This window comes from Meriones unguiculatus, chromosome 4 (assembly GCF_030254825.1).
Source record: "Meriones unguiculatus strain TT.TT164.6M chromosome 4, Bangor_MerUng_6.1, whole genome shotgun sequence".
Lineage (NCBI taxonomy): Eukaryota > Metazoa > Chordata > Mammalia > Rodentia > Muridae > Meriones > Meriones unguiculatus.
Window position 1 is genome coordinate 112848808 of NC_083352.1, and position 13464 is coordinate 112862271.

General features: G+C 52.7%; 1 protein-coding gene across 1 annotated transcript in view; it reads left to right on the plus strand.

The window, feature by feature from the left end:
• Prex1 (phosphatidylinositol-3,4,5-trisphosphate dependent Rac exchange factor 1) overlaps positions 1-13464 on the plus strand; it is a 147727-nt gene that overhangs the window by 89393 nt on the left and 44870 nt on the right. The window contains exons 6-8 of the mRNA XM_021637937.2: positions 3384-3545; positions 6887-7020; positions 12165-12283. Of these exons, the coding sequence (XP_021493612.1) occupies positions 3384-3545; positions 6887-7020; positions 12165-12283 (415 nt within the window). The remainder of the gene's footprint in view (positions 1-3383; positions 3546-6886; positions 7021-12164; positions 12284-13464) is intronic.

Consider the following 13464-nt stretch of genomic DNA (forward strand, 5'->3'; position numbering starts at 1 on the left):
TTTTGTCATAGCCTTTCCAAGATGCAAACAGTTCCTTTCAGAAATGCCTCTTTGGGCCCTGTAAGTTCACACAGCTGTGTCACATTGTATGCAGGTCCCGGGTTTTCAGAATGGGAATCTGTCTCCTTGGAACCTGCCGAATTCAGCTGAGTTCGGAATCGGGCAGGGAATTCTCACCTTTTACCACATAGGTCATAGGTCCCAGGGACCAAACACCGGTGGCTGGGTGTGGAAGCAGCTTCCTATGTCTGAGCCATCTCACTGGCCCTCTTGACCTGTTTTACTTCTAAAGAATTAACTTTATTTTTGCCTTTGTGTGTGCATGTGAGTGTGGTTGCCAGAGGGGCCATATTCCTGGGAGCTGGAGTTACAGGTAGTTGAGCCTTGTCATTCATTACTTTCAGGTGTGCACGTGTGCATGCGTGCACGCCTGTGCACGCAAGGTGAAAATACGGAGGTGAAAAGGCTACCCTGGGTGTCTGTTATCAGGTAGCTTCCATCTTTTGTTTGAGACACGTCTCTCTTCGGTCTTCGTCACGTAGGCCAGGCTAGATGGCAAGCTTCCAGGGATCCACCTGTCTCCACCTCCCATCTCACCGTTTCTGGGTTATAGGTGTACACCACCATGCCAGGAATCTTAGGCGGGCCCTGGGGATCCGAGCTCAGGTCCTTATGCTTTACCATCTAAGCCGCGTCCCTAGCCCTGGATTGCCTTTTTGCTGTTTGGTTGTGTTTCTTTGTCTAGTTTGGAAGCGGCTCCACTGACCCTTCTTCCCACCTCCTGGACATTGTCCTTGGGGACACATGATAGCTTTGAAGGTGACGGAGTTGAGTGTGTCACCCTCGTGAGGTTGCTTTCCGTGCGAGTGTGTCTGAGATCACATTGCCCGTCCCAGGCGACAAGGGCTCGCTTCCTCTGTTCTCTTCTCTCCATTGAGCCGTCTTGCTTCTTCCATCTGAAGTTCAGCACACTGGGATGGTTTTCAGTGTGGTAGAGGAAGTGGCCTGATTTGATGCTGCTCGGCTGCCCTGCGCCGTTGTTCGGAAGGCTTCCTTCCTTTCCGTGGGAGCGAGCAGGGAGGCTGAGAGTGAACAGACAACACTTGTGGGTTTCTCTCCCACTGCTCAGCTCTCTTCGGCCCTCCTGGCTGGCTCCTACACAGTGTGACGCTGCCACACTAGGGCCTGAGTAGAGTTCCTGGAGGAAGCGGCCCATGCAGAGGCTCGGGGGCAGGGGTGGCTCTGGTTCTTGGAACTTGATGGAGTGCAGCCAGCACTCCCCTGTGACCCGAGACACCACAGTCTGCAGTTCCCCTTGCAGCCTGGCTTTTATGCTTAGTTTCTCTTCTCACCTTCATTGCTGACCTCAAGGCAGAAATAGAGATAGGGGCAGTGAGCTGGGAAAGGGAACTGAGCGTTTCTCCTTTGGTCTGAGTGCTGGGCAATCGGCTGCCCGTAAGGAGACCCCTCTGAGGAGTCGCTGCACTTCTAGCTCAGGCTGCAAAGCGTAAGGAGACAGCCACTGTCTGTGAACAAGCTGCTGGCCTCCTGGGACTTGGCCGGCCTGACCAAAGTGCAGCTGGTTCCTGGTTGGTCCCTTGATGTCCTGTCTGCGGGCAAGCTGGTGGCCCGAGTTCAGATCCCAGCCTGTCCTCCCCGATGGCTTTGGCCGCCACAGTTTCCTCTGTTAGACAATCCCCATGGGGCCTGTCTCTCAAGCCTATCCAGTCTGAGGCTGAGGAGGGACTGGCCTGGGCCCATCCAGTTAGTGAGCAGAGCCAACCTGGTACCCAGTGCCTCAGAGGCAGGGTTCTTTGACTGTGAATACAGGGAACTGAGAAGTGCGTGGTGGCAGAGCCCAGTGTCTGGTTTAGGAAGCTCCTCTGATGCTATCCTAATGCCGTGACCGAGGAAGGTCAGGGCCTTGCCTTGGTACTGCCACCTCAGCACCGTCACCACCGCTGCTGGCCCTTACCTCTCCTCCACACCTGTCTTAACCCAACCTAGTGAGTGGCTGGAATCTTTTGGTTGACATCAGCCGAAAGGTCAGTTGGTAGAATGCTCGCCCAGCATGCAGGGAGCCCTGGCTTCCTCCCTTAGCACTGCGTAAACTGAGCATGATGGCACACTACTTTAATCCCAGCTCTCGGGATGGAGAAGCAGGATCATGAATTTAAGGTTCTTCAACAACATAGAGATTTTGAGGCTTGCCCGGTCTACCTGAGGCCATGTCTTTAGAAAACACTGTCCTGCCTTGATAATGTCACTACGTATGTCTGAGACAAGGGTCAGCTGCTGGCAGCTCGGTCATGGGCCAAGAACTGGCCGGATGCTTTATGCCCTCTGTCCTGTGACCTCTGAGAGAGAGGCCTGTTGTTTATTTATCTCTCAGTCCTGGGGTCTGAATGCAGGGTGAGCCTTGAGCCCGTAAGGCACATGGTTACCGCTGAGTCACTCATGAGCCCCCAGAGGCATTCCCCCCCCACTATTTCAGTAAGAAAGCTGGGCAGACACTGTGCCTGTGGCCACCTCTGTGACCTGCCCATTTTTTTGTTCTGTCTTTTGATCCCCTCGTGCTCCCTTCACCCCAGTCACCTGACATTCCTCGTGTCCTACCTCACACCCTTTGCACCTGCTCCTTCCACTTTCTGCCGTGTCGTCCCCTCAGCGTGTCCCGGACCTTCCCTGTTGGAAGCTCATCAGCGGATGTCTGCTCCAATCTCCCCAGTGTTTCTTCCTGCCACCCGGTGTAATAGAGACTTGACTTTTTTCTTAGCCTTTTTGGTCTCTTATCTTTTGTATTAGGCCGTGATACCCCCAGGCAAGGTGTTCTTGTCCGTTTTCTCGTATGTTGACTCTAACTTCAAGGACATTCGTGTGATACCCATGGGACGAATTAATGAATGAGTGAGTGAACAAGTGAATGTCGTAGTTACCTTTCTTGTCAATGGAATGAAATATCTGACAAATCAACATAAGGGAAGATGGGATTATTACAGTTCATAGTTTTAGAGTACGGTCCACGAGGAGCAGGGATAGGCGTAGCTGGTCTCTTCCGGTCTGTAGTGACAGAAGTGAATGCTGGAGCTCAGTTCTCATTCTCCCATTTTTTCAGTCTGGAAGCCCAGCCTGTGGGGTGGCACCGCCCATATTTTGGGCTGGCCTACCCTGGTAATCCTTTCCAGAAACACCCTCATAGACACCCAGAGATGTATCTTCTAGGTGAGCCCAAATTTAGTTAGCTCACTGTGAAGATCGACACACACACGAATGAGCCGGCAGATGTGAGCTTTGCTCCCCAGCCCCTGGGCACACTGGTTCGTCATGCCTCCACCTCTGGCCAGGGCCTACCTGGACTAAATTACTCTCTTTTCCCACACTAGGAGCTGGCCAAGAGGACCCCCGGCAAGCACCCTGACCACCCCGCAGTCCAGAGCGCCCTGCAGGCCATGAAGACTGTTTGCTCCAACATCAATGAGACCAAGAGGCAGATGGAGAAGCTGGAGGCCCTGGAGCAGCTGCAGTCTCACATCGAGGGTTGGGAGGTATGTGGTCAGGCTCCAGGAGGGCCCTGGGTTGACGAGGCTGGACCCTCAATTGAAAGCCTGGTGCCTTTCTGGCTTGCCCTGTGCTTGCCTACAACTTTCATAGTTGATTTTCAATGAAACATAAAATCCCAGGTTTCAGTTTTTTGTAGAAAAATGGATAACACAGTAGCTGCCATTGAAACTCCCATTTCACTATGACAGTGACAGTGGCCCCCTGTCACTATGGGCCACACTCCCCTCGCCTACCTGCTGCCCAGAGGCCTTTTTGTTTCTTAGGCCAGCATCAAGGGCAATGTTTATATATCTGTCTTTATAACTTATCTTCCTGTTAACTGTGACAAAATTCCTGACAAAAACCACGGACGGGAGGAAGGCTTTGTTCTGGCTCACAGTTGTTTTGGCTCACAGTTGGAAGGTGCAGGAGCTTTACCCAGCCAGTCATGTCACATCCGCAGGAAGTAGGCAGAAATGACAGAGCTCCCCTTTTCTTCCTACTCGGTTTGGGTGCCAGCTCAGGCAATGATACTACCCACATTTAAGGTCGATCTTCCCACCTCACTAAACATACCCTAGAAACTTCCTCACAGCCAGAAGTCTAGAGGGTGATTCTCGACCCTGTCAGGTTGACAGTAATGACCTTTCACACCACCCAAGTCAGCGTTCTGGTTTGACACATCCTCGCTAGGTAGGTGACTTTGGGCACCTGTTTTTAACTTCTCTGACCCTCTTCTTTACCTGCATCGGTAGGTGTTGCTTTACTGCCCTCTGGATTGTTAGTGGGGAGATAGCTCCAGAGTGTATGTAACTGACTTTCTTTATCACACTTACTTGTGTGTGTATACGTGTGTGTGTGTGATTACAGTGTGCCACAGCATGTGTGTAGAGGTCACAGGACAGCTTGTGGGAGTCCACTCTTTCCTTCCATTGTGTGGGATCTGGCCATTGAACTCAGGTCATCAGGCTGGGCAGCAAGCCTTCTTACCCACTGAACCATCTCTAGCCTGGAACCAGCTGACTTTCTTAATCCTCACAGCTCTTCCTTACACTATTGAAAGTTTTCTGTGTGTCTACACAAAGACAACAGAAGGAAAAATACAACAAATAGGAAAGGCCAGCTCAGCCGGAGCGAGAGATTAAGAACGGAGATGAAAGGTTCTGGGACAGACGGCGCTGTCTGGACCCCTTCCCCACCACCCTGCCTGGCCCTGGGTAGCCCCGGATGTCTGGGATTTAATATTCTTTTCTTGTACTCCCCCACCCTGGATTGAGGACCCAGCTGCAGAGAAGACTGGGGCTTTGTTCAGAGAATAGGGGGTGACATGTCCCGTGTATGCTCCTTTACTGGCCGTTTCCACCCCCCTTCCCCCGGAGAGCCCTAGTTCCCAGACTGCCTTGCAGATGAACGTTGGGATGGGCACTGAGGTTCGGCCTCAATCAAATTGGAAGGTGGGAGAGAAAAGGCTCCCATCCGTGTGGGGGAGGGGCTTCCCCAGGAGGGCCTGGTTTACTGTGGCAGCGGCAGCAGAGCCCTCCTCCCTCCCTCCCGCTTCTTGGGCAAGGAGGTTCCAGCCACTGGTCCTCACCCTCATTGGTAGGTTGGTGTGTCCAGCAGGCAAGGTGGCTGGTAAGGCAGCCAACCTGGCATCTGGCTCCTTTGTCTGTAGGGCCGGCTCATGGGGCCTGAAGCATGGACCATGTGGCCTGCCTCCCCACTGAGTCACAGGCCACTGTCCTGAGCTCCGTGCATCCTCTAGGCACACACTGGCATGCATGTACTGGCTGTTATGGGGCTGGGTGTGTGTGTGTGTTTGTGAGTGTGTGTGTGTGTGTGTGTGTGTGTGTGTATGTGTGACTCCAAGGGGCTCACATCGCCACTTATGGGCAGTGCAGATGAGGATGTACAGGCTTGTTTCCCTGTAAGTGTGCCTTGAGCCTGTGTACCACCAGAACCCCTGCCCAACCATGGATGCTCGTCTCTCACTTGTGGAAGGAGATAAGGGAGGGAGGAGAGGGGAGAGGAACTGTCTTCAAGGGACTGACACTTCACTTGCTCCTTGGCGTGATTTGGTTACTTGGACCATGCTTGGTGCTAAAGTACTTCATTGGTCAGGCAGCCAGTGTCTGCGAAACTCACTTCCCCAAGAGGAACTGAGGGGAGTAAGGATCCGGGCTACCCCAGTGGGTGCTCTGAGCTTGCCATGATTCCATCCAGCTCCTTCTCCTCAGCTCTTGGGATCTGTGTGGCTGGCCTGCCCCTGCCCTCCCAGGACTCTGAACAGACTCACTAGGCCCTGGCTCCAAGGATTGCCTGTCTGTCCTCCTTTCTAACACCTTTCCTGATTCTCTACTCCAGAGCTACGGCTGCTCAGTGCACACTTTACGTTAGCCGTCCCGACATGTGGCACTCGTCCCACAGCCCTTGGTGATGCCTGAGGCTGTTCCTCTCTGTACCCACAGCCTCTGCTGGATCCAGCACAATCATAGTCCTGCCCTAACGTGCCCAAATGGCATCTGTTGAGCCCCTACTGTAGCTCTGGGGAAGGTCTTTAGGTGCTGGAAGTCACAGAAGGGCTGATCTTGTGGGGCAGGCTTCACGAGCCAGATTGCAAATAGAACACAGGGAAAGACAGACAGCAGGACACCCAAGCAAAACCCAACCTCCACAGGACTAGAGGCTGACCCCCTGGGCCTGCCTGCTCTTAGCCACATGTATTGTTATGTCAGCCCCCTGCTCCCTAAGTGTCTCCTGCAAAGGAACACGGTGGTCCACTGATGGCGCTAGCCCACACAGCCGTCCATCAATTGTGTCGCCTCTCTATGAGCTGAGAGATTTGCCGGTGGAGGCCGAGAGGGAGTTTACAGGTGTGGAGGAAAGGGTGCCTGATCGGTTGGTATTGTCAGTTTGACAGGGTCTAGAATCACCTAGGAGACAGGTCTATCTGCTAGCCTCCAAGTATATCCAGGAAGGATTATTTAGATCTGGGCATGCCTCTAAGGGTTGTCTTAGACTGGTTGATGTGGGAAGTTCCATCAGAGCTTTGTCAGGACTGGTCCCTGGTTGGGATCTTGGACTGTGCAGATGGGGAAAGAGAGCTAAACAGCAGCCACACACTGTTGGCTCTCTGCTTCCTGATTGTGGATAGAATGCGACCAGCGGCTTCCAGCTCCTGCTCCATGACTGCCCTGCATGATGGACAGTAACCTCAATCTATGAAGCTGAAATCAACCCTTTCTCCTTTGAGTTGCTTTCATCAGGGTGTTCTTCCTGTGCAGCAAGGAAAGAAACTAAGGCAAGTGTGTTCTTGGCTGCTCATTCCTGCCCTCCGTTGCCTCCCCAGGGCTCTAACCTCACCGACATCTGCACCCAGCTCCTCCTTCAGGGCACTCTGCTGAAGATCTCTGCAGGCAACATCCAGGAGAGAGCGTTCTTTCTCTTTGACAACCTGCTTGTCTACTGCAAGCGGAAATCCAGGTGAGCTGCCGGGGCTGGGCCTGGCTGCTGATGGTGACCTGCTGGGGCAGGCCAGTGCTGAATGCCCCTTTCTCCAGGTGACACCTCAGGCTTGTCATTTTCCTCTCAGGGCTTTGCTTTTTCTTCTGAGTAATCAGGGAGATATTCTAAATCAATGCATAGCATCAGCTGCATATGTTAATTTTTTTATTTAGCAATCACATTAAAGGAAAATAAACAGGTGAACTGGATTTTAGTGGTGAATTCAACTAAAGACACTCACATGTTATATCTATTATATTATATGTAACTATAACTAAGTTTTGAGAGGTCATAAGGAGGTGTTTTGCCATATGTGTTTTAACATCCAGCCTTTGAAGTGCTTCATGAATTAGCTTTAGGCTCCAGCAGGCCCCTGTCATGTTTTCCTTGTGTTCTGGAACACTGCATCAGACAGCCTAGCTCTAGACGGTTGTGGAAGTTCACCAGCATCCTGAGATGCTTCAATGAAGGAGGGAGGGGCTGAGCGAATGGATGAGGGACTGCCTTCGCCTGGGGGTGACTGAGTGAAGTTGGGAGGGGATAGAAGAGGGAGGTTGGAAAGGATGGTAAGGGATGAGGAATTTGTTGAGCCTAGGATGAGGGAAGGAGTAGGTGAGGGTGCGGCCAAGGCTGGAGGTAAAAAGAGGCATGGGAATGGATAGGGGTATGGGGGGGTGGTGAGAGGTTGGGAGGTGGTTGGCTAGAGTGTGGGTTGGGGAGTTGGGGCCAGGAATAGGTGCTGAGACAGGAAGTTAGACTTCGGAGGCGGGCACAAGTTTGTTTGATAGATGATGAGGTGGGGTCTGAGCATCAGGTTTGCTGGTGGCTGGGTAGATGGCTGGATGGTTCACTAATATGGAGGGTTTGAGGAGGTCAGGGCTTGGTGGGTAATGGTCAGCATGTGCATGGAAGGCAGGGTTGGGTTGATGGTTGCCAAGGTCATGCTGGCGGCCATGGCTGGTTCACCAAACGCACCTTGGATGAGTGAGGGAGAGGGAGTGAAGAGGTGAGATGGGGGAGGGAGTGAAGAGGTAAGGTAGATGGGGTGTGGGCAGAAGACCCCTGCCCGTGGTGTTGTTGCTCATCAGGCCTTGGGCAGTCTTAGCAATCAGTGTTCCCTGTTTAAACTGTCTTTCCTGTTGAGTTATCCTGAGAGTGAACAATAACACTCCAGAGGCTTCCCCGTGCCTTCATCTGGCCAAAGCTGGAGCAGTCTCCCAGCGTTGTGGCTTTGTGGCCTTAAAGATTGTTGTCTCAGAGCCTCAGGTTTTAGTTTCCTTGTTTGTTCCCAGCTCTAAGGCTGTGTGAACAAGCTGACCGCGGGGGTGGGGGCGGTGGACATGTGTGGCCTCAGTTTCCTCTTCTGTGGCAGGGGCCACATCTGTGCTCTGTATGTTACTTCAGAGTTTGGACACTTCTCTAGCTCCACAACTTCTACCTGTGCCTCAGTTTCCTTCTTTGAATGTCCCTCACAGGGTCTTTGAGGATGTGAAGGTAGTAAGTGCCTGGTGCATGAAGTTGGGGCTGGCTGCAGGTGCACCTGCATGGAGCCTGCACTCACCTTTGGGTTTCGGGTGCACAGGGCCCCTCACACTGTCCGTCCTCTTTGTTCTGGGGGTTGGTCCTTCTCACCGCTGGCCTCAGTCTCCCTTTGTGTCATCTCCCAGCGTAGGCATGTTCAGCCTGCCTCTTCTGCAGGTGTTCCCCTGCCTGCCCTCTAAGGCTCTTCTCCGTTGCTGTCTCACGTCCCTTGTCCTGCTGGGACCACCCTTAGAGGCCTTCTTTGACAATCCTAAGGGTGCTGTGAGACGCCATCCCCAGCCCTTCCCTGCCCTGGCTGTTAGAGGCAGGTGCTTTTTCCAGAGTGCTAGGGTTTGGGAAACAGCCTGTCCCCTCAGAACTCTGTGGATAGCTCCCAACCCATGGCTTTCTTGTCTGCCCCTTCTTTCTCTGTGTCATCTGCCCTGGGAGGAACAGCAGTGGATTCCACCGTCTTGGCTTCTGCAGGGACTGTCTCTGACCTTCCTATGGCCACGCTAAGCTCTCTGAAGTCCGCTCCCTCTTTAGTGACACAGGGAGCTGGCCCAAGGGAAAGGGCACTGGTCTCCCGAGAGGACTGGGCGCGAGGCCAGTGTCCTGCCTCTAGATTAACAGCGGGAATGCTGAGTGCCCTGTGGGCAGGGTCAGGTGTTGCTGGATGGAGCCTGACTGACTGGAGTAGCGTCAGGAAGTACCTGATGTGACTAGACATCTGCTAGCTGTCTTGTCCCTGTCTGGGATGTGGGTGGAGCAGTCTGAGACAGAGAAAGTGTTCTTGTTAAGTTTGACCACCAAAGGAGGAAGGTGATGTTTTAAAAGTCGACCCTCTCAGTTACAGTAGGGGAAAGCGAGGCCGAGAAGAGCTGAGTCTCATGCCCTGTTAATGCCCACTCTGATCTGAGAAGCCAGTGTCACAGTGGTTCAAAGCCCAGGCCCCGCTGCTGCTGAGCGACCCGGTGCTGCGTTCGTGTCTGCCGTGGGCTGAAGCATTGCTGCCCTGTGGGGGAGGGGTGTGTGGCTGAAACACCCTTGCCCTCTGGGGTGAGCAAGACGCGTCCAGGCACCACTGTGAAGTGGCTGGGCTGGTGCCAGGCTCGAGGTGAGGGTTAGGGCTAGTGCTTGTCTTTTATGTCCACACTCTCGTCCTAGACGTTTGTCTCCTCAGTTCTTCCTCATTGCCAGTAAGTGACATCAAAACCTCTGTCGGTTAGGGCTCTCTGAGAAACAGACCTGGCAGGATCTCTGCGTGTGCACACGGTCACCTGCGTGCTCACAGACGGACAGAAATCCACGCTCATGCACACAAGCAGATAACCATGCATACGTACACTCACGCAACGTTTGTACCTGCACACGCAAACACACATACATACGCACAAGCATAGCCAACATGCACACGCTCACACATACATGCACACGCTCACACATACATGCACACGCTCACACATACATGCACACGCTCACACATACATGCACACGCTCACACATACATGCACACGCTCACACATACATGCACACGCTCACACATACATGCACACGCTCACACATACATGCACACGCTCACACATACATGCACACGCTCACACATACATGCACACGCTCACACATACATGCACATGCTCACACATACATGCACACGCTTACACATACATGCACACGCTTACACATACATGCACACGCTCACACATACATGCACATGCTCACACATACATGCACACGCTCACACATACATGCACACGCTTACACATACATGCACACGCTCACACATACATGCACACGCTTACACATACATGCACATGCATCCATTCCCAACACCTCCGTGTACCTGCGCACCCAGGTGTACACACAGAAAAGCACACATACCTACCTGTGCACACATGGAAGGAGGAAGATGAGCTGCGGTTCATCCTGCGTATGAACCAACATACACCTGCTTGTAAATTTGTAATAAAACAGAGTTCAGCCAGCCAGTGCCTGGGGAAACGCACGGTCCCTCTCCAACTCTTACAGAGACTGGCCCTCATCACAGGCCCCCGGAGCCTGAGAGCCTGAGTCTGCCAGTCACATTCAGCCCTGCTGCTCCCACCCTCACCCCTTGACTCCCCCGTGCGGCAGGAGCCCAGGTCTCCCGCAGACAGCTCCCTTCCCAGGGAGGCCTGGCCACCTTGTGGCCCATTCCTCAGCCTGTTCTGTGCACGCAGTGTCTCGTTTACCCAGCTGCAGTCCGCTTGCCTCGGGGAGAGGAGAGGGCTGGCCGCAGTCCGCCCTGGCTCCACTGGCTGGATCGGGGCGCTGCAGAGGGCCTTTGCTGTGACGGCTGTCTCTTTCCGTGCTCTGTACCGCTTCCCCCAACGGAAGAGGAGTTCCTCGAGATTTTGTGCTTCCCTGTGGGCCAGCACCTAGCAGAACGCCTGGCAGCCGGCAGCCAATTCCCAGTACTTGCTAGACGCGTGGCCCCTCACTTGGTACTCTGTCCCTAGGAAGCCCTGGCAGGATGTTCTTTGTTTGATACCTTAATTTGTTTGGGTGACCTAACAACCGGGTATCTTAAAGGTCATGTTTCTTCAGTTCTACAGGCTCAGCAAGGCTTTCTTTTCCTTTCCATGTGTCCTGGCATGGTGGAGGGGGTTCAGGCACACCTCTGAGGGCTATTTGTGAAAGACAGTAATCCTGTTCATGAAATACCCCCAGCTCTGTGATCTGAGCCCCTCTTAAGGCTTCACCCCCTAATTAACACCAGGGTTTACAAGTCAGAGGATGGATGTGAAGGGTACCACGTACAGGCTGTAGCAGCTACTGAATGTGTGGGCAACGGAATTCGCCTGAGTGAAGGCGTGAGTCGGGGTGGGTGGGGCAGTGGGTGTGTGAATGGACGGATGGCATAGGTGGGTAGTTAGGTGTGTAGTTGGATTGGAAGGCGGGGGGAGGAATGAATGAGCGCATAGATGAGTGGGGGCTAGTGCACAGATAGGTGCTTGATGAGATAGGTGAATGAATGAATGAGTTTGTGGGTGGATGGGTGAATGGCACTCAAGTGGGTGGGAAGATTATAGATAGATGGTTTGTCGATGAATGGATGGATGATGGGTGAATCAGTAGATAGATGATGGATCATGGGTAAATGGAGTTTGTTGTTGGTTCGTGTGTGTGTGTGTGTGTGTGTGTGTTTGTGTGTGATGGCTGTATGGACAGTGGATGTAGACAGTATGGTTAGTAGGTAGGTGGATGGATGGTAAGTGGATGGATAGATGGAAGGAAGAATGAGTGGATGGATGATTGCCTTTTATTCTGGTTTCAGTTTAGGAGGTACCATCTGTTAGAGACCAGTGGGCCCCTCCCGCTTGCTAGACCAGTTTCTGTTCTTCCTGGTGGTCTCCCATGAAGTCTCCATTAACTGAAGAGTTGATTTGTGAGGTCAATAAACCCATTTTCCGTGACCAGCAGAGAAGAGACTCCCCCACATTGCCTGTCCAGTGGCAGACACCCCAGGTTCCTTACCCTAGCCCCGAGCCCCTCTGTGTCCCTGGGCTTCCCTCAGGGTCACTGCTCCCCTGTAGGGAATGCTGACGTTCACTGTCTTTCAGGGTCACCGGGAGCAAGAAATCTACCAAGAGGACCAAGTCCATCAATGGCTCCCTGTATATCTTCAGGGGCCGGATCAACACTGAAGTCATGGAAGTGGAGAATGTGGAAGATGGCACAGGTGGGCCATCTCTGCTGACCCTCTCCCCACCTGCCCTGGCGTGCTCTGTGGCAAGTGTAACGGTTCTTGTGTTGCTGAATGGGATTTCAAAGTACAGCCGAGGGGCTGAGGACTCAGAACGGTCCAACCACCCCCAATACGCCAAGGGATTACTGTCTACATTAATTTCACTTTATTCTTATTTTATATGTATGGATGTTTTGCCTGCCTGTATGTGTGTGTGCACCACGTGTGTGCCGTGCCCGTGGAGGCCAGAGGAAGGTGTTGGATGCACTGGAACTGGAGTTACAGATAGCTGAGAGCCACCATGTGGTTGCTGGGAATTGAACCCCAGTCCTCTGGAAGAGCAGCCAGTGCTCCTAACTGCTGAGCCACCGCCCCAGCCCCTTATAATGCAATCCTTTTTTTTTTTTCTTTCTGCTTGAAAATATTTTTGCCATGTTGGGTATGGTGGTGTATACTTTTAATCGCAGCGCTTGAGAAGTAGAGGCGGGTTGATTTCTGTGAGATCAAGACTCGTCTGGTTTACAGAGTGAACTCCAGGCCAGTCAGAGCTCTATAGTGAGACACTGTCTAAAAAGAAGACTACTTCCCCAGTTTTCCTTACCAGGTGTTTTTCTTTGAAGTCCTCTGGCTCTTAGACTCATGTATATTAAAGTGGCTTTAGATGCATGTGGCTCTGTGTACATGCTTTTTAACAAATAATAAATATTTAATTTATTTTATGTGCATTGGTATGAAGGTGTCAGATCCCTTGGAAATGGAGTTAGAGACAGTTGTGAGCTGCCATGTGGGTGCTGGGAATTGAAGAACCACTGAGCCATCTCTCCAGCCCCATGTCCATACTTTTTTTAATACATATGCCCTGTCTGTAAGCTACATCACTCTGTGCTCAGTGTGCTGACCCCAGGACACACCCACGCCTCACGAAGCTCTGGGCAGTTCCTGTGGCTGGAGAGCATTTACTGTATGAACAATCCACAGGCAGGTGGCCATGCTTAGGGCCGTTTCTGACATTCTCTGCTGGGACCAGCCACATCTCGGTAGATGTTCCGTGAGCCTGTCTGGGGAAGGTTCTGATGTGGTTTTGAGCCATGACACGCCTGCAGGCCCCTTTTTAGATTCAGGGTGTGGCGGGATCCTGTATTCCCTGTTTCGTCTTCAGAGAGGGCTGCCTCCCA